We start from the raw sequence: 21,497 nt of genomic DNA, 5'->3' as shown, positions 1-21,497 counted from the left end.
GAGAATATTGATACCCTGGATAGGGACAATATTTTGTTAACTATAGAACATTTAAAGGATGCATTGCTATATATGCGTGATGCACAGAGGGATATTTGCACCCTGGCATCAAGAGTAAGTGCTATGTCCATCTCTGCCAGAAGAGCGTTATGGACGCGACAGTGGTCAGGGGATGCGGATTCCAAACGGCACATGGAAGTATTGCCGTATAAAGGGGAGGAGTTATTTGGGGCTGGTCTATCGGACCTGGTGGCCACGGCAACGGCTGGGAAATCCACCTTTTTACCCCAGGTCACTTCACATCAGCAGAAAAAGACACCGTCTTTTCAAACTCAGTCCTTTCGTTCCCATAAATACAAGCGAGCAAAAGGCCACTCCTTTCTGCCCCAGGGCAGAGGAAGAGGAAAAAGACTGCACCGTGCAGCCGCTTCCCAGGAGCAGAAGCCCTCCCCTGCTTCTGCCAAGTCTTCAGCATGACGCTGGGGCTTTACAAGCAGACTCAGATATGGTGGGGGCCCGTCTCAAGAATTTCAACGCGCAGTGGGCTCACTCGCAAGTGGATCCCTGGATTCTACAGGTAGTATCGCAAGGGTACAAACTGGAATTCGAGGCGTTTCCCCCTCGTCGGTTCCTGAAGTCTGCTTTACCAAAGTCTCCCTCCGACAGGGAGGCAGTTTTGGAAGCCATTCACAAGCTGTATTCCCAGTGTCACGATCCGGGTATCTGGACGCCATTTCTTACCCATCAGATGCCTCCTAAGGCTGGCTCAGCGCTCCAGGACCGGATCCCATCTGTTATCCTAATGTTCACATTCCTGCATCCTCTCCTGTCTCTCTGAGACGCTGTCACAGTAACGCCTTATTACATCTGGCATGGCATCTCCCGCGGCCTCCGCCGCCGTCCCTGAGCTTCTGCATGCAGAGTGTCAGAGTGGCGATTACGTCAGCCGCGGCCTCCGCTGTGTCCGCGTGGTTGGATGTGCACTTGTCAGCCTGGCGTCTCCTGTCTCCAGTGGCCGGCGCCACCATTACTGTTTTCATTACCACATGGATTACAAACCAAACTTCCCTCCAAGTGTCTGCATGGGCGCAGCCATCTTGGATTCTGTCAGCTGATCATTTCCTCCAATCTGTTGTCAGTATTGTTAATCTGCATAATTGCCTAGCCAATCCCTTCCTTGCTGCAGGTATAAATACACTGTGCCTGAGCAAGGAAGGCGTCAGTGCTTTGGTTGTCAAACCTAGTTCCTGTTTGTCTCTCTCCTGTGATTGTCTTCCAGGTTCCAGCTCCTGTCTCAAGACTTCCACCATAGAGACCCGCACCAGCATTCCACCTGCGGTGTAGCCTGACTCTCCAATCCATTGTGGATTCATCTGTTTCCAGCTACAACATTACCTGCTTCCAGCTCAGCTTCCAGCAGAGTACAGCTTCCCTTAAAGGGCCGGTGTCCTTTCTACACTTTACCACTCTCCACCGGTATTATTATTTCTCCGCTCTCAAGTTCTACATTTCAGTTCATATTTCATCGCTCCCAAGTTCATTTATTATTTAACTGGTTCCAGCCAGTATCCACTCCGTGCTAACAACAGTCTGGTTCCAGCCAGTATCCACAGCAGCTGTTTTACCTTCAGCAACCCAGCTTTTCCTGGAACACCAGCTGGCACAATCCTGGGTTATCTCCATTGCTACAGTCGGGCCTGGTAAGGACTTTCCATCTAGAAGATCATAAGAACTATCTCACACTACCAGTGCCCTGTGGCTCCTGCCATCCTGTAGTACCCAGGAACTGTATTTATTATTTGCTGACTTTTACGTTTTCTTTTACTGCTGCTGTGTTGCGGAGTTGTCATAATAAACATCATTGACTTTTATCTAAGTTGTCGTGGTCACGCCTTCGGGCAGTTATTATTCATGTTACTTACATGTCCAGGGGTCTGATACAACCTCCCAGGTTCCGGTACATCTCAGCCCCTACAACTGAGGCTGCCTCCCGTCAGCTCAGGCCCTCAGTTGTGACAGTAAGCACTGACCTAATGAATCCAGCCGGAGACCAGGATCAAGCGGCCAGGCCGATGCAAGAACTGGCAGCCCGACTAGAACATCAGGAGGCTGCACAGGGCCACATCATCCGCTGTCTCCAGGATCTCTCTACTCGGCTGGATGGGATTCAGACAACTCTCCGTGGATCAGGCGCATCTGGTGCGTCAACCACAGTGACTCCAGCTATAACCCCACCCACCTTACCCATTTCTGCTCCACGTCTTCATCTTCCAACGCCAGCAAAATTTGACGGATCTCCAAGATTCTGCAGGGGATTTCTCAACCAGTGTGAGATTCAGTTTGAGCTACAACCTGGCAATTTTCCCAGTGACCGTACAAAAATTGCCTACATCATCTCTCTTCTCAGTGGCTCCGCCCTTGACTGGGCATCACCGTTATGGGAGAGGTCCGACACCCTGCTATCTTCTTACACTGCATTCGTGTCAACATTCAGGCGCATCTTCGACGAGCCAGGCCGGGTAACCTCAGCTTCATCCGAGATTCTCCGTTTACGCCAGGGGTCACGTACTGTAGGACAATATCTGATACAGTTCCAGATCCTGGCATCCGAACTGGCATGGAACGACGAGGCCCTGTATGCTGCATTCTGGCATGGCTTATCTGAGCTTATTAAAGATGAGTTAGCTACCAGAGACTTACCTTCTAAGTTAGATGAGCTAATCTCACTCTGCACGAAAGTTGATTTACGTTTCAGAGAGAGAGCAACTGAGCGTGGAAGATCATCTGCTCCAAAATCTTCTGCTCCTCCTCCTCGTCAACTGTCACCATCTAAAGATGAGCCCATGCAAATTGGCCGTTCCCGTTTAACTCCTGCTGAGCGCCGAAGACGTCTCTCTGAGTCTCTTTGTCTTTACTGTGCAGCTCCGTCTCACACCATCAATGCCTGTCCCGAACGTCCGGGAAAACTCCAAACCCTAGCTCGCCCAGGAGAGGGCCGGCTAGGAGTAATGATCTCCTCTCCATCTCCTCATGATTGTAATCTCCCAGTCTCGCTTCAAGTTGCTCAACGTTATCGGAACGTCATTGCTCTCCTTGATTCCGGAGCAGCTGGGAACTTTATTACTGAAGCCTATGTTAAACGGTGGTCCCTACCCACCGAGAGACTTCCTTCCTCCTTTTCCTTAACTGCCGTGGATGGCAGTAAAATTTTTGATACTGTTATTGCTCTAAGGACTCTACCAGTTCGTCTGAGAGTGGGAGTTCTTCATTCCGAACTTATTTCACTTTTAGTGATTCCAAGAGCCACACATCCTGTGGTCCTGGGCCTTCCATGGCTCCGTCTTCACAATCCTACAATTGATTGGACGACTACGCAAATCCTGGCATGGGGTTCCTCCTGTGCAGAGACATGTTTGTTTAAAGTATTGCCTGTCTGTTCTTCCTCCCCCAGGTCGTCTGATGTTCCACCTCCTCCATATCAAGATTTCACGGATGTGTTCAGTAAAGCTTCTGCTGATATCCTTCCTCCTCATAGAGAATGGGACTGCCCGATTGATCTCGTTCCAGGGAAGGTTCCACCTCGAGGCCGAACTTATCCGTTGTCTCTGCCTGAGACGCATTCTATGGAGGAATACATTAAAGAGAACCTAGCAAAGGGGTTCATTCGACCTTCTTCTTCCCCAGCCGGCGCAGGCTTCTTTTTTGTAAAAAAGAAAGATGGTGGTCTGCGGCCGTGCATCGACTACAGAGGTTTGAACGACATTACCATCAAGAACCGTTATCCTTTACCCCTGATTACTGAGCTCTTTGACAGAGTTAGCGGAGCTACCATCTTTACAAAGCTGGACTTGCGAGGTGCATACAATCTCATCCGGATCCGTGAGGGTGACGAGTGGAAGACCGCCTTTAACACCCGTGACGGACATTATGAGTACCTCGTCATGCCCTTCGGATTGAGCAATGCTCCAGCTGTCTTCCAGCATTTTGTCAATGAGATTTTCAGAGACATTCTATACCGTCATGTCGTGGTCTATCTAGACGATATCCTCATTTTTGCCAACGATTTAGAGGAACATCGTTTTTGGGTTAAAGAGGTTCTGTCCCGTCTCCGTGTCAATCATCTCTATTGCAAATTAGAAAAATGCGTCTTTGAAGTCAAGTCCATTCCGTTTCTAGGGTACATTGTGTCCGGTTCCGGACTAGAGATGGATCCTGAGAAACTACAAGCAATTCAGAATTGGCCGGTACCCTTAACCCTCAAAGGGGTCCAGAGGTTCTTAGGGTTCGCCAATTATTACCGAAAGTTTATACGAGACTTTTCCACCATTGTGGCGCCTATTACTGCTTTCACCAAGAAGGGTGCTAACCCGTCCAAGTGGTCTGAAGAAGCCATGCAAGCTTTTCATCTTTTAAAACAGAGGTTCATCTCTGCGCCTGTCCTGAAACAGCCTGACATCGACTCTCCTTTCATCCTAGAGGTGGATGCCTCCTCCGTTGGAGTAGGAGCGGTGTTATCTCAGAGGGCTAAAGATGGCCATTTACATCCTTGCAGTTTCTTCTCCCGGAAGTTCTCCCCAGCTGAGCGCAACTATGCCATTGGCGACCAGGAGTTGCTAGCCATCAAGCTCGCTCTAGAAGAGTGGAGGTATCTGTTGGAGGGAGCTTATCATTTAATCACCATACTTACAGACCACAAGAACCTTTTATACCTGAAGGGCGCACAATGTCTCAACCCTCGTCAGGCCAGATGGGCACTTTTCTTTTCCAGGTTCGACTTTAAACTCCAGTTCTGTCCGGGCTCTCAGAATCGCAAGGCCGATGCCCTTTCCCGCTCATGGGAGCAAGAAAATGAGTCAGAGTCTTCAGACAAGCATCCTATTATAAATCCGTTGGCATTCTCCACGGTAGGGATGGACTCTACGCCCCCATCAGGGAAAAGTTTTGTGAAGCCGATGCTAAGGAAGAAGCTCATGCATTGGGCCCATGCTTCCCGTTTTGCCGGACATACAGGTATCCAAAAAACCCTGGAGTTTATCTCTAGGTCCTATTGGTGGCCAACTCTGAAAAAGGACGTCTTGGAGTTTATTGCATCTTGCCCAAAGTGTGCCCAACATAAAGTATCCCGCCAGTCGCCTGCGGGGCAACTGGTTCCACTATCCGTTCCCCGTCGACCATGGACCCACTTGTCGATGGATTTCATTACAGACTTACCCATGTGCAACAAGTTCAATACCATCTGGGTGGTAGTTGACCGGTTCACCAAGATGGCACACTTCATTCCTCTCACCGGTCTTCCGTCAGCTTCCAAGTTGGCTCAAGTATTCATACAAGAGATCTTCCGACTCCACGGTCTTCCTGAAGAAATTATCTCAGATCGAGGAGTTCAATTCACAGCCAAATTCTGGCGAAGTTTATGTCAAGTCCTCCAAGTCAAGCTAAAGTTTTCCACGGCTTACCATCCTCAGACCAATGGTCAAACCGAGAGGGTGAATCAGGACTTGGAGGCCTTCCTCCGCATCTATGTGTCCTCCTCTCAAGATGACTGGGTTCAATTACTTCCCTGGGCCGAGTTCTGTCATAACAACCAGTATCATTCTTCATCTGCTTCAACACCATTCTTCACTAACTTTGGATTCCACCCTAAAGTTCCTGAGTTCCAACCGCTTCCAGCAACTTCTGTTCCCGCAGTGGATATCACCTTGCATCAGTTTGCCAATATCTGGAAGAGCGTACGATCAGCTCTGCTCAAGGCATCGTTCAGGTACAAGAAGTTTGCGGATAAGAAGCGTCGAGCAGTTCCTGCTCTCAAGGTGGGTGATCGGGTATGGTTATCCACGAAGAATTTGAGGTTAAGAGTTCCCAGTATGAAGTTTGCACCTCGCTATATCGGTCCTTTCAAGATTGAACAAGTCATCAATCCTGTTGCTTACAGACTCCAGTTGCCTCCCTTCTTAAAAATACCCAGGACATTCCATGTTTCCCTGTTGAAACCGCTGATCTTGAATCGGTTTCATTCCTCACTTCCTCCAACTCCGAAAGTCCAAACTCAACGAGGCGTTGAGTATGAAGTGGCCAAGATCCTGGACTCACGTCACCGTTACGGTCAACTACAATATCTTATTGACTGGAAGGGTTATGGTCCTGAGGAACGTTCATGGACCAATGCTTCTGATGTCCATGCTCCTGCCTTGGTCCGGAGATTCCATTCCAAGTTTCCTCAAAAGCCAAAGAAGTGTCCTGGGGCCACTCCTAAAGGGGGGGGGTGCTGTCACGATCCGGGTATCTGGACGCCATTTCTTACCCATCAGATGCCTCCTAAGGCTGGCTCAGCGCTCCAGGACCGGATCCCATCTGTTATCCTAATGTTCACATTCCTGCATCCTCTCCTGTCTCTCTGAGACGCTGTCACAGTAACGCCTTATTACATCTGGCATGGCGTCTCCCGCGGCCTCCGCCGCCGTCCCTGAGCTTCTGCATGCAGAGTGTCAGAGTGGCGATTACGTCAGCCGCGGCCTCCGCTGTGTCCGCGTGGTTGGATGTGCACTTGTCAGCCTGGCGTCTCCTGTCTCCAGTGGCCGGCGCCGCCATTACTGTTTTCATTACCACATGGATTACAAACCAAACTTCCCTCCAAGTGTCTGCATGGGCGCAGCCATCTTGGATTCTGTCAGCTGATCATTTCCTCCAATCTGTTGTCAGTATTGTTAATCTGCATAATTGCCTAGCCAATCCCTTCCTTGCTGCAGGTATAAATACACTGTGCCTGAGCAAGGAAGGCGTCAGTGCTTTGGTTGTCAAACCTAGTTCCTGTTTGTCTCTCTCCTGTGATTGTCTTCCAGGTTCCAGCTCCTGTCTCAAGACTTCCACCATAGAGACCCGCACCAGCATTCCACCTGCGGTGTAGCCTGACTCTCCAATCCATTGTGGATTCATCTGTTTCCAGCTACAACATTACCTGCTTCCAGCTCAGCTTCCAGCAGAGTACAGCTTCCCTTAAAGGGCCGGTGTCCTTTCTACACTTTACCACTCTCCACCGGTATTATTATTTCTCCGCTCTCAAGTTCTACATTTCAGTTCATATTTCATCGCTCCCAAGTTCATTTATTATTTAACTGGTTCCAGCCAGTATCCACTCCGTGCTAACAACAGTCTGGTTCCAGCCAGTATCCACAGCAGCTGTTTTATCTTCAGCAACCCAGCTTTTCCTGGAACACCAGCTGGCACAATCCTGGGTTATCTCCATTGCTACAGTCGGGCCTGGTAAGGACTTTCCATCTAGAAGATCATAAGAACTATCTCACACTACCAGTGCCCTGTGGCTCCTGCCATCCTGTAGTACCCAGGAACTGTATTTATTATTTGCTGACTTTTACGTTTTCTTTTACTGCTGCTGTGTTGCGGAGTTGTCATAATAAACATCATTGACTTTTATCTAAGTTGTCGTGGTCACGCCTTCGGGCAGTTATTATTCATGTTACTTACATGTCCAGGGGTCTGATACAACCTCCCAGGTTCCGGTACATCTCAGCCCCTACAACTGAGGCTGCCTCCCGTCAGCTCAGGCCCTCAGTTGTGACACCCAGCAGGTGATAATCAAGGTACCCCTCCTGCAACAGGGAAAGGGGTATTATTCCACGCTGTTTGTGGTACCGAAGCCGGACGGCTCGGTGAGACCAATTTTAAATCTGAAATCCTTGAACACTTACATAAAAAGGTTCAAATTCAAGATGGAGTCACTCAGAGCAGTGATAGCGAACCTGGAAGAAGGGGACTATATGGTGTCTCTGGACATCAAAGATGCTTATCTCCACGTCCCAATATACCCTTCTCACCAAGGGTACCTCAGGTTTGTAGTACAAAACTGTCATTATCAGTTTCAGATGCTGCCGTTTGGATTGTCCACGGCACCTCGGGTCTTTACCAAGGTAATGGCCGAAATGATGATTCTTCTACGAAGAAAAGGCATTTTAATTATCCCTTACTTGGACGATCTCCTGATAAGGGCAAGATCCAGGGAACAGTTAGAAGTCGGAGTAGCACTATCTCAGGTAGTGTTACGTCAGCACGTGTGGATTCTAAATATTCCAAAATCGCAGCTGATTCCAACGACACGTCTACTGTTCCTAGGAATGATTCTGGACACAGTCCAGAAGAAGGTGTTTCTCCCGGAGGAGAAGGCCAGGGAGTTATCCGAGCTAGTCAGGAACCTCCTAAAACCAGGCCAGGTCTCAGTGCATCAGTGCACGAGGGTCCTGGGAAAAATGGTGGCTTCTTACGAAGCGATTCCATTCGGAAGATTCCATGCAAGAACGTTTCAGTGGGATCTACTGGACAAATGGTCCGGATCGCATCTGCAGATGCATCAGCGGATAACCCTGTCGCCAAGGACAAGGGTGTCTCTCCTGTGGTGGCTGCAGAGTGCTCATCTACTAGAGGGCCGCAGATTTGGCATTCAGGATTGGATCCTGGTAACCACGGATGCCAGCCTGAGAGGCTGGGGAGCAGTCACACAGGGAAGGAATTTCCAGGGCTTGTGGTCAAGCATGGAAACATCTCTTCATATAAACATTCTGGAACTAAGGGCCATTTACAATGCCCTAAGTCAAGCAAAACCTCTGCTTCAGGGTCAGGCGGTGTTGATCCAATCGGACAACATCACGTCAGTCGCCCACGTAAACAGACAGGGCGGCACGAGAAGCAGGAGGGCAATGGCAGAAGCTGCAAGGATTCTTCGCTGGGCGGAAAATCATGTGATAGCACTGTCAGCAGTGTTCATTCCGGGAGTGGACAACTGGGAAGCAGACTTCCTCAGCAGACACGACCTTCACCCGGGAGAGTGGGGACTTCACCCAGAAGTCTTCCACCTGATTGTAAACCGTTGGGAAAAACCAAAGGTGGACATGATGGCGTCACGTCTAAACAAAAAACTGGACAGATATTGCGCCAGGTCAAGGGACCCTCAGGCAATAACAGTGGACGCTCTGGTAACGCCGTGGGTGTACCAGTCAGTGTATGTGTTCCCTCCTCTGCCTCTCATACCAAAAGTACTGAGAATCATAAGAAGGAGAGGAGTAAGAACTATACTCGTGGTTCCGGATTGGCCAAGAAGGACTTGGTACCCGGAACTTCAAGAGATGCTCACGGACGAACCGTGGCCTCTACCTCTAAGAAAGGACCTGCTACTGCAGGGGCCTTGTCTGTTCCAAGACTTACCGCGGCTGCGTTTGACGGCATGGCGGTTGAACGCCGGATCCTGAGGGAAAAAGGCATTCCAGAAGAAGTCATCCCTACTCTGGTCAAAGCCAGGAAGGACGTAACCGCAAAACATTATCACCGCATTTGGCGTAAATATGTTGCGTGGTGTGAGGCCAAGAAGGCCCCTACAGAGGAATTTCAACTGGGTCGTTTCCTTCATTTCCTGCAAACAGGACTGTCTATGGGCCTAAAATTAGGGTCCATTAAGGTTCAAATTTCGGCCCTGTCGATTTTCTTCCAGAAAGAACTGGCTTCAGTACCTGAAGTTCAGACATTTGTAAAAGGGGTGCTGCACATACAGCCTCCTTTTGTGCCTCCAGTGGCACCTTGGGATCTCAATGTTGTGTTGAGTTTTCTAAAGTCACATTGGTTTGAACCACTTTCCACTGTGGACTTAAAATATCTCACATGGAAGGTGTCGATGCTGTTAGCCTTGGCTTCAGCCAGGCGGGTGTCAGAATTGGCGGCTTTATCATATAAAAGCCCTTACTTAATTTTTCATTCTGACAGGGCGGAATTGAGGACTCGTCCTCAATTTCTACCTAAGGTGGTTTCTGCATTTCACATGAACCAACCTATTGTGGTACCTGCGGCTACCAGGGACTTAGAGGACTCTAAGTTGCTTGACGTTGTCAGGGCCTTGAAAATATATGTTTCCAGGACGGCTGGAGTCAGAAAATCTGACTCGCTGTTTATCCTGTATGCACCCAACAAGCTGGGTGCTCCTGCTTCAAAGCAGACGATTGCTCGTTGGATTTGTAGTACAATTCAGCTTGCACATTCTGTGGCAGGATTGCCACAGCCAAAATCAGTAAAAGCCCATTCCACAAGGAAAGTGGGCTCATCTTGGGCGGCTGCCCGAGGGGTCTCGGCTTTACAACTTTGCCGAGCAGCTACTTGGTCAGGGGCAAACACGTTTGCTAAATTCTACAAATTTGATACCCTGGCTGAGGAGGACCTGGAGTTCTCTCATTCGGTGCTGCAGAGTCATCCGCACTCTCCCGCCCGTTTGGGAGCTTTGGTATAATCCCCATGGTCCTTACGGAGTCCCAGCATCCACTAGGACGTCAGAGAAAATAAGATTTTACTTACCGATAAATCTATTTCTCGTAGTCCGTAGTGGATGCTGGGCGCCCATCCCTAGTGCGGATTGTCTGCAATACTTGTATATAGTTATTGTTACAAAAATTCGGGTTATTATTGTTGTGAGCCATCTTTTCAGAGGCTCCTTTGCGTTTATCATACTGTTAACTGGGTTCAGATCACGAGTTGTACGGTGTGATTGGTGTGGCTGGTATGAGTCTTACCCGGGATTCAATATCCTTCCTTATTATGTACGCTCGTCCGGGCACAGTATCCTAACTGAGGCTTGGAGGAGGGTCATAGGGGGAGGAGCCAGTGCACACCACCTGATCCTTAAGCTTTTATTTTGTGCCCTGTCTCCTGCGGAGCCGCTATTCCCATGGTCCTTACGGAGTCCCAGCATCCACTACGGACTACGAGAAATAGATTTATCGGTAAGTAAAATCTTATTTTATTCTGCATGTTTAAATCAAGGAATTTCACCATCTCCGTTTAAGAGGAATTAAGTGGACCTGCTACGGTTCTATTGTTTCATTTAAGCATTATCACCTATTTGGTGGGACATTGAACTTTGTTTCACTATTTCAGTTGAGGACTTCTTCCCTTATCGGATTGATCTGGAATTATAAGTATTTCCTACCATTAGTCCAGAGGTCTCCACTAGTGCGTTTTTTATGATACATGTTTTTAATATATAGCAATATTGCACTTTAATTGATTCATTCTATATTAAATTGTTATTCTTTTTCTTTGCATCCATGCGCTCTCTGTATTGTTTATCTCTATAGACAGTATTGTTTTGTGTTTTTTGGTGTTCAGAACACCTTATGAGAGCAGCTGCTGCTAAAAATACAGGTGTACTAGAAAATTTGTGTTGAATTAATATTTAGGAGCGCCTGATACGTCCTTTTAGATTGAGGATTTTGTGACTCCCGCGTTTTATCCTGGCAGCCTGCGTTTTTCCGCACACTCCCAGAAACACCCACTTCCTGTCAATCACACTCCGATCACTTCAACGATGAAAATTCTTTGTTCGGACGTGAGTAAATCTACTAAGTTTTGTGCTAAAATACTTAGCGCATGCGCACTGCGTACCATGCGCATGCGCATTTTCGCCTTAATCGCTCCGTTGCGAAAATCGTCAACGAGCGAACAACTCGGAATGACCCCCTTTCACCGATTAGCATAGCAGAACAACACAAACTATTAATCATGGACAAGATAACTTCTAATCTATGTAAATAAATCATTTTATCAATTCATAAATAAAAAATAGAATTATTTTAGACATAGCAGTCTTACAGGAGTGATATATTTAACAGACGCCTTATAATAAATGCAATAATGCTCAGCCTAAGTCCACACTGTGCATTGTGTTACATGTGGAGTACAGTGATGAGACTAGTGATACTAATTAGAGGGTGACCCAAATCACAAGCTGTTGCGAGTGAAGTGCGACGTTCTGGTTTTGCAATCTTCCAGTTCCGCTTTTGTTTTGCCAATCCACGGAATCCGCACCGTAAATTGCCATTCTGTGGACCTTATAGCCTCCTGCATGACTAGAGTTGGGGTGAGGATGCTGTGTGGTTGTGATAGGACTGAGAACACTTAAGGTCACATTTTGTCGGCGAAACGCGTGAAATCGTGCGCACATATGAATATTATGCAGAACAGAGTAGATAATGTCTCTACTACTAACCTTGTAGAGACAAGGTGAAATACAGCATTACTATAAAATTCCTCACACCTAGAAGAAACTTTAATAATCACCGTCCATATTATGCAGAGAGGCGGGACATTTGTCAAGGACATTTCACTTCTTTATAATATATTTGTAAGGGATCATAGTTTTTTTTGCAGGGCTTGGGCAGCAGTACCGTACGTGTAATGGATTCAATGTTAGGAAGACTTTTTATTTAAGACGCATATTTTTTACTGGAAGGTACTGAAACAACTTAGGAAGAATCACATCCAGCGGTATGGTAAAAACAGTGGATTGTTTATTCACTGCAGCTTAGCAGCCACTGTACAGCAGGTAACAAGTCTGGTCTTACTGCAGGTCACAATGCCATACATAATGAAGCAGTTACAGCAACAGGTTTGTCACTCTGACTCACAGTTGACATGTATAAGGTCTGTGGACCTTCCAGTCCCTAGCACCCTATTACTAACCACCACCCCGGCCTATCACCTGGCCAGCTTGTCCAGCGTCAGGAGCACTTTGCTCTGTTTGCAGCAAAGCTTTATTCCAGCTCCCAGGTGGTGCTGATTGCTTGGTTGTGAACCACAGCACACTGCAAAACCTGGACTGGGCCTGACAACCACCCTACACCCAGGTAGTCAGGTGGTGAGTACTGCCTCTGACTTGTGGCACCGTGGCCTCCCTGCCATAGTACAAAACAGGAAAGATCCCAACAGTAAAGGAACTAAGAGGTATTTTTATCAATAAAGTCCCGGACTCAACGATAAGGCTTATTTTGTTTTTTCCCACTGCTTATTGCAGTGATAAAGAATAACTAATTGTAAAGCGCAACGGAATATGCTGCGCTATATAAGAAACTGTTTAATAAATAAATAAATAAATAACTTAGCATCACACAAAATAACTGCTTCAGCTATATTGGGGCACAAGGGGTTAACTTACTGCTGACCTGGCCAGTCTGTTTTTGCATATGCATGAAGAAGGAGTGAAACTGAAAGCCCAGTTACAATTAATACATTAAAAAAAATGACATTTATTTGAAGAAAAAAAAGAAAAAGAAAAAAAAGGAAACCATTTATATGGCTGACAAATGGTTTATTCGGTGGTGTTTTTTTTTTCTTTATAATTTGCTGTTATCTCCGTTCTGAAATACTGTAGTAACAACAGAATATAGGCCCTCATTCCGAGTTGTTAGCTCATTAGCTGCTTTTAGCAGCATTGCACACGCTAAGCCGCCGCCCTCTGGGAGTGTATCTTAGCTTTGCAGAATTGCGAACGAAAGATTAGCAGAATTGCGAATAGAAATTTCTTAGCAGTTTCTGAGTAGCTCCAGACTTACTCCTACACTGCGATCAGTTCAGTCAGTTTCGTGCCTGGTTTGACGTCACAAACACACGCCCAGCGTTCGCCCAGACACTCCCCCGTTTCTCCAGACACTCCCGCGATTTTCCCTGACACGCCTGCGTTTTTCCGCACACACCCATAAAACGGTCAGTTTCCGCCCAGAAACACCCACTTCCTGTCAATCACACTCCGATCACCAGAACGATGAAAAATCTTCGTTAAGCCGTTAGTAAAATACCAAACTTTTGTGCTAATTTACTTGGCGCAGACGCACTGCGAACATTGCGCATGCGCAGTTTGCGACTTATCGCACCGATGCGAAGAAAAAGAACGAGCGAACAACTCGGAATGAGGGCCATAAACTGCAGTGACACAAGTACTTTCACAATACGTGTTGTACAGGGGCGTAGCCAGAACTTTGCGGGCCCCAGATCAACATTTTAAAGGGGCCCCTTTCCAAATTCTTCTAGAGAGACACCTCTCTGTTGCCGTTGTTAATTTTATGACCAATAATAGTACCCTAGTTGATTTTCTGAACCATAGTAGTACCCTAGTTCACATTATCTAATTGTAGGGCTGTGAGTACACATTTTGCAACACAGTACCCCCGATACACATTATGACATACAGTGTCCCCAGTTCATATTATGCCATGTTACAGTGGCCCCAGTTCATATTATGCCCCACTATAGTGCCTCCACTTCAGATTGTGCCACATTACAGTGCCTCAGTTTATATTATGTAACATTATAATGCCCTCCAGTTCATTTTATTTATTTATTATTTATTAACAGTTTCTTATATAGCGCAGAAAATTCTGTTGCGCTTTACAATTGGGTTGCTCTTTACACCACATTAAAATGAGCAGGTTCAGGGGCATAGCTAGAAATATTGCAGGCCCCACGGCAAACGTTTCTAAGGACCCCTATTTATCTACCACTGGGGAAAAATGTATATAACACATGTAACTGTGACAGAGAAGGTGGGCCAATCTCCGCTCTGGGCCCCATAGCAGCTGCACTCCCTGCACCTATGGTAGCTACGCCCATGGTGTTGTATAGACTTATCTTATTGTTTATTAGCTTACAAATAACAGTTCATGGTGCTGGTAATCCTTCAAGTCATTCTGGATTTTTTTCCGGAATGATTTGTTCCAGTTATTGATGATCTGCTGCAGAGTGTCACAAATATCTGTATTAATGAATAAATATTATGGCCACACCCTCCATGGGATTGCACAGTGGGGGGAGGGACGATTAAGAGGCCAATCCTTGTTGTCACGCCCACTGTACTTGCTCTTTGGATCCCGCTGTGGTCTTTCCTAGTGGGAATGTCCAAATAGTAATCAGGTAGGTATAATATAACATTAATGTATAATGATAACAGTAAGTTGTATGAAAAAAAAAAATACGAAAAATATAAACAGGATCCCAGCTGTGTAGATGCCGGCGGTCAGGTGACTGACGCCAGAAGCCCGACAACACTCGGAACCCAGGAGCCAGTACCCTGACTGGGAAGGGAGGGAGGGGGGGGGGGTTGTTAGGGTTAGGAACTACGGGGGTGGGGGTGGGGGGGAGTAGCCATAGCACCATAGCAACCACTCACCAGTGTCTTAGCCCTAGCTGCCACGCTCTGTGTTAAGCCCTAGCTGCCACCCCACCACTGTCTTAGCCCTAGCCACCGCCCCAGGTGGGTTAGGGTAGAGGGCAAGGAAGGGGTAAGTTAATTACCCAGTCCCCCGTCTGCATTTTAAAAATTGGGATGCCGCGGTCGGTCATGTGACCGCCGGCATCCCGAGCGAAGGTATTTCCTATCACACCCATATAAGCTGCTCTGATTCTTGTAATCAGGGAATTTATATGGTGCATTGGAACTTGAGGAAGCAGTCTCAGTGCTGATATACCGTCAAACTGAGCCTGATTCACATTAAGGGAACTATTTATCACCATCCGCATCCAGGATGCGGATGACAGGTGATAAAATCGCCCCATCTTGCACTGCGATAATTGATTACATTGCAGGGATGTATCAATTATCGCATGCAGGGACAGAGCTTGCGGTCAAGCTCTGTCCCTGCGATGTCACTCTGCAGCATCATTGGGGTATTTTTCGGAAAAAATACCCCGAAGTCCTGCTGCGCACGTGCCGCCCCCACTGACATCGCCGCTACTGCTGCCAACCCCCCCCCCCCCCCCCATCGCGACTACCCCTGCGCGCCATGGACCCACCCCTTCAGCAGGATAATATACTCACCTGTAGGGAGCCGGTTCACGCTGCTTCTGCTGGGCTGCCGGGCGCCGGATCCTGTGTGCTGCGGTGACCCCCGGTGCTTTAAAGGGCGCTGCCACTTTGCAGCGTCACTTTACAGCACCGGGGTCACATTGCAGCACATGGGGGACCCAGCGCCCGGCAGCTGGGTCCCCCATGGGGTTTCTTTTTACTTGTTTTTTCTTTCTTTTTACACTTTGATCAGCTTGTGTGTCCATCGGACACACAGAGCTGATCACTGGAGCCGGGTCCCGCTTAGCTTTCTCTGGCAGGGGCAGAGAATGCTGGGCAAATGCTTGCCTATCGCAGTGCTGCACTGTGAACTCATCAGCCTGAGCTGGCAAGATTATCACAGGGCACACTGCGGTATTTTTTCAAATTTTTTGTAAGTAAATTTGGCCACATCGCATTTCCCATTATAAGTATGGGGAATGCGATGTGGCTTACTAAAAAAATAGTGAATTAAAGGGTTTGGAGCAGTTTTTCATGAAAACTGCTCCAAATGCCCTTTAATACATTCAGGTGATAACGAAAATAATGTGAAAAGGGGGTGAAAACAGAAAGCTCCCTTATTCACATTATTTTAGTAAAAATAATATTAATAAATAGACCTCTAAATATTAAATAAGTAACACTTTTCCTATGGTAATCAGGAACATGCTCTGGGCGATTGTAGCCTTTTACCAGCTGTATAACGAGACATGGAATGTTGTGCATTTGCTTTCTTAAAGTGGAACTAAAGCCAAAATGTTGGAACGATTGCATATGATTAAATACAGATGTTATGTGCTTATTTATGAATCTTGGAACCAGAACTTAGCAGAGCACTTACTGTGCCTTTGTTCTGAGTGTTTAGTGGTTCCATTTGGAGAGGATTTAGGTTGTAGTATAAGAAATTCATAATGAATATTGTGCTCAGAATAGCTTCTGTATTACTGTATCATACCTCCCAAGATGACCCTCTCCAGGAGGGACAGAATACTCTGCTTCTGGACTTCCCTCTTAATTTATGATTGCCATCACCTGTGCTGCAACGGTAACCGTGCTGAAACACCTTTCTAATCCATTGACATGTTCAACACAGGTGATGGCAATCATAAATTAAGAGGGAAGTCCAGAAACAGAGCATTCTGTCCCTCCTGGAGAGGGTCATGTTGGGAGGTATGCTGTATGTGGGTAGTGGGGAAATAAATCCATGCAGACTCGTAACATATTTCAGTGTTCAGTGGCAATTTCCAAGTACAATAATGCATTTGTTTTGATTTTCAGTTAGTAGAACCGCTAACACCAAGCGGCACAGCACCAAACCAGGCTCAGCTTAGGATCCTGAAGGAAACGGAGCTGAAAAGAGTGAAAATCTTAGGTTCCGGTGCTTTCGGCACAGTGTACAAGGTGAGAATCACAGTGCAAGCAGGTATTCCGTCTTGGGTTCTTCTCTGTGCTGTTTAAACTACAGTATTGCATAGAACAGTGAGAACAGTGCATAGAACAGTGAGTACAGTAGAGTTTATGTGATGCATGCAGACCACCATTATAGCAGTAGAAGGTTGACGAATATTAATGAAAGGAGAGAGAATTGACTGCATAGGAAAGGAAAGAGTTAAACATCTGGTGAGGGGTGGACCTAGCTGTGAGGAAAAGTACAGCCTTTTTGAAGGGGAGGGTTTGATATATATAGGGAAGGTGAGGCCATCTTAGATCTCTTTTGTGGTGATTTGCTTTGGGATGGGCAGGGGGGAGAGGTTTTGCCTTGGTGAGTACTGCTGTGCAGACATTAATATTGTCCACACATATTTTGTGGTAATTTTGGGTGCAATTCTGCTGTGTTCCCCCTGCCAGTGCCATCCTTCAGTGTCAGCATACTGCTGTGCAGACATTAATATTGTCCACACATATTTTGTGGTAATTTTGGGTGCAATTCTGCTGTGTTCCCCCCTGCCAGTGCCATCCTTCAGTGTCAGCATACTGCTGTGCAGACATTAATATTGTCCACACATATTTTGTGGTAATTTTGGGTGCAATTCTGCTGTGTTCCCCCCTGCCAGTGCCATCCTTCAGTGTCAGCATACTGCTGTGCAGACATTAATATTGTCCACACATATTTTGTGGTAATTTTGGGTGCAACTCTGCTGTGTCCACCCCCTGCCAGTGCCATCCTTCAGTGTCAGCATGTCTGACCGCCCTCACCGTTCCGCTGGGCCTCCAGCTCGATACCGCGGTTCTAGCGGTGGAGCTGAGCCAGGGGAAGGGGTGGTTGGCCTGGGGGACGGGGCTCCGTCCCCCAGAGCCTCCACGGGCGCGGGCAGGAGACCCGGCCTCTATCCCCCCCCCTTGCCGCGGCCGGGTGGAAGTGCCGGGCAGGGGGAGAGGGTCGAACAGAGGTCGCCTGTTCGCCGCGCGGGGCCTGTATCTGAGCCTCGCGCGGCAGCAGCAGTGGATGCGGCGGATGGGACATTCACGGCAGGCGGCAGTGGGACGCGCGCACGAGGTGCGCGCACGCCCGCGCTCACCGCAAGTGGCCGCAACCGCGCACGGGGGCGCGCAGGGACATCACCAGCGCTTCTGTCCCCTCTCATAGCTCCCCGGCAGCCGGGGGCTGGCAGGGGGAGGGGGACGGACAGGGGGGTGCAGCGCATGTCAGTTGAAGGCAGCGCTGGGCAGGAGAGACCAAGGCAGGGGCAAGAGGTCCTTTCAGTGAGCGGTGCAAGTTCCGGCGCGTCTGCGGAGGCAGGGGGGTTCGGCAGGCGGGAAGCCTCAGCAGCGCAGCGGGTGGCCCGCGCCTGCCGGGAGCTTGGAGCAGCCGCTGCGGAATTGGAGCTAGGGCAAGGACGGGATGGGCAGGGGCGCGCGGGCGCAGGGCCCCCCGCTCGTGGGGCTCGGCATGCGCCGCGAGTGAGAGCCGGGTCCCCCTCTTCTTTGTCTTTTGTAGAACACGAGGACGAAGGGATGGCAGGCTTCATGGATGAAGACGTCGAGGTTGACGCGCCAGAGGATTCCAGGTCGGAACAGTCTACAGCATCAGGTGAGGTGGTGCAGTCAGTATCGGGGTCCTCTGCGAGCTCTAGTTCTCGCAGCTCTTCTTCCTCGTCTTCATCTTCCTTGTCGTCGCAGGCGTCCGAAGTAAGTAGCACTACTAGGGCGAGGAAGAGGGCGACGAAATTCGCCAAGCGGGCGGCAAAGCAGCAGAAGAGGCGTAAGCGGCGCAAGTGGGATAGCGAGGAAGCTCGTAGGGCCAAGAAGCGCCGCGATTTGCCCGGGGTCGTTCGCTGCGACTACACCGCAGTAATGCGGGGGCTGCGGGATAGCTGCCGCAAGAAGATTCGTAGGGGTGACTTCGTGGACGTTTTCGTTTTAACAAGGGCCATGAAGAAGGATTATAAGGCAGCGGCCGCAAAGAAGGGCATGGGGGCTGAGGCTTTCCGGTCCTTCGATAATTGGCTGGCCGGGTTCTGCGTATTTGCGGCATGCTACTTGGAGGATAGGCCGGAGGAGCACATGAATGTAATCCGGTATCTGCATCTCGTACACGACATGCAGCGCACATCCTCGGGCTCGGAGTGGCGTCGGTATGATCAGGAGTTTCGGGAGAAGCAGGATGGCTTGCGGGTCATGGACTTCGGATTTAAGGATGTGGAGGTCTGGCTCAAGTAACCCGGGCCTCGCAGCAGGAGGAGGAACCCCGGAAACAGGGGACGGATGGGCGACGCACGGGGTCAGCAGCACAGGGGTCCGGCGCGGACGGCGGATTTGCCAAAGCGGGTGGATCGGCCGTCAGTGCAGGTGGGCGTTCCACCACGAGAGGAAAGTGTTTCGCATTTAACAGCGGAACATCTTCCTTTGGCAAGCAGTGTCGTTTTCGACACTCCTGCCAGCAGTGTGGCGGAGCCCACCCAGCCTCCGCCTGTTTGAAAGGCGGCAGACAGGGGGCGCGGGGTAAGCAAGCGTACCCCAGGCAGGCCGCGAGCGGGACCGCTCCGCAGAGCTCCAACACCAATTAAGTTGGGGACTATGGGCCGGTGGTTGGAATGGTATCCGAATAGAGAGGATGCAAATTTTTGTTGGACGGTTTTAAGTTTGGCTTTCGCTTGCCTGTTGCGAGTGAGGTGTCCGTGCGGGCACAAAGGAACCTCCAATCTGCCCGAGCCTTGCCGGGAGTGCTTCGGGAGAAAGTGGATAAGGAGGTCAGGTTGGGCAGGATGGAGGGACCATTTATGGCACCCCCGGTTGATGATTTGGTCATCTCTCCGGTCGGGGTGGTTCCTAAGAAGACTCCAGGCGCTTTCCGGCTCATCCAGCATCTTTCTTACCCGCTAGGGGCGTCGGTCAATGACGCAATACCACCGGCTTATTGCTCGGTGGTTTATCAGTCATTCGATGAGGCGCTAGAGATGGTTCGCAGCTACGGGACCGGGGCCCTTATGGCTAAGATTGATGTTGAGTCAGCTTTTAGGTTATTGCCGTTGCATCCGGACTCATTCCGTTTTATGGGTTTCCAGATTGGGGCGGAGTATTTCATCGACAAATGCTTGCCGATGGGATGCTCCGTTTCATGCTCATTTTTCGAGCGCTTTAGCACGTTTCTTCATTGGTGCGTAGAGTCTTCGTCAGGGGGTCACGGGGTAGCCCATTACCTCGATGACTTTCTGTGTGCAGGTCCGGCTAATGCTACGAGGTGCGGTGACTTGCTTTTTAGCATACGAGCTCTCTTTTACCACTTCGGTGTTCCCGTGGCCGGGGACAAAACAGAGGGTCCGGCCTCCTGCTTGTCATTTTTGGGGATTGAAATCGACACGGTGGCGGGAGAGTGTCGGCTGCCCCGGGACAAGGTTTCGAAGCTCCGTGAGACCATTTGCCGGTTCGAAGGTTCGCGTAAAGTCACGCTGCGGCAGGCGCAGTCCTTGCTGGGCATGTTGAACTTTGCTTGTCGGGTAATACCGATGGGCAGGGTTTTCTGCCGGAAGCTTGAAAGGGCGACGGCGGGGTGTGCCAGGCCACATCATTTTGTGCGTTTGTCCTCCGAAATAAAAAGGGATTTGGCCATATGGGCCTTGTCCCTGGAGGATTTCAACGGGGTGTGTATATGGCAAGCATCAGCAGTGGACAGCGAGCGTTTGCAGCTGTTCACCGACGCAGCGGGTGCCTCTGGATTCGGGTGTTTTCTGGAGGGATCTTGGTGCGCGGCAGCCTGGCCGGCAAAATGGCATAGCGAGGGTCTAACTAAAGATCTGGTGCTTCTGGAGCTTTTTCCCATTATGGTGGCGTTGGAGGTCTGGGGCGATAGGCTGGCTAATCGCAGCATATTGTTTAGATGCGATAATCTGGGCGTGGTGCATGCGATTAATAACCAGAGGGCAAAGTCGTTGGTGGTTCTGCGAGTGCTCGGGCAATTGCTTTTGACATGCTTGCAGCATGTGCCCGGTTTGGAGAATGGGATTGCCGACGCTTTGTCGCGAGGACAGTGGGAGAGGTTTTGGGTGTTGGCACCCGAGGCCGAGGAGCAAGGTTTTCACTGTCCCGGTTATGTTTGGCAGGTGATCGGGCCGGACTAGAGGGTCTAGCGTTGCGGTCAGTCGCGCCAGCCACGCTCAGGGCTTACGGACAAGCTTGGAGCGAGTGGGAGGAGTTTGTCAAAGGTCGTCAGCATCAAGGTAAGAGCAGGCATCGGCTGATGTTTTCTTTTATTTGGCAGCTGTATGTTTCGGGTAGGTCCCGAGCGGTGGTATCCCGGTACTTGGCTGGGATCTCGTTTTTCTGTAAGCTGCGGGGCGTCCCAGATGTGACAAAAAGCGAGGTTCTGCGGAAGGCAATGAAAGGGTGGGCGCGAGTAGCGCCGACGCCACCGGAT

At 49.2% G+C, this 21,497-nt stretch overlaps 1 protein-coding gene across 3 annotated transcripts in view; it reads left to right on the top strand.

Annotated features, from left to right (window-relative positions):
• ERBB4 (erb-b2 receptor tyrosine kinase 4) overlaps window positions 1-21,497 on the top strand; it is a 1,260,323-nt gene that overhangs the window by 1,022,307 nt on the left and 216,519 nt on the right. For all 3 annotated transcript variants that reach the window (XM_063933142.1, XM_063933143.1, XM_063933141.1), the window contains exon 18: window positions 16,922-17,044. In XM_063933142.1, coding sequence (XP_063789212.1) covers window positions 16,922-17,044 — 123 coding nt within the window. The remainder of the gene's footprint in view (window positions 1-16,921; window positions 17,045-21,497) is intronic.

This window comes from Pseudophryne corroboree, chromosome 7, assembly GCF_028390025.1.
Source record: "Pseudophryne corroboree isolate aPseCor3 chromosome 7, aPseCor3.hap2, whole genome shotgun sequence".
NCBI lineage: Eukaryota > Metazoa > Chordata > Amphibia > Anura > Myobatrachidae > Pseudophryne > Pseudophryne corroboree.
The sequence above is the reverse complement of the archived record's forward strand: the minus strand, read 5'-3'. Positions and strand labels throughout refer to the sequence as shown.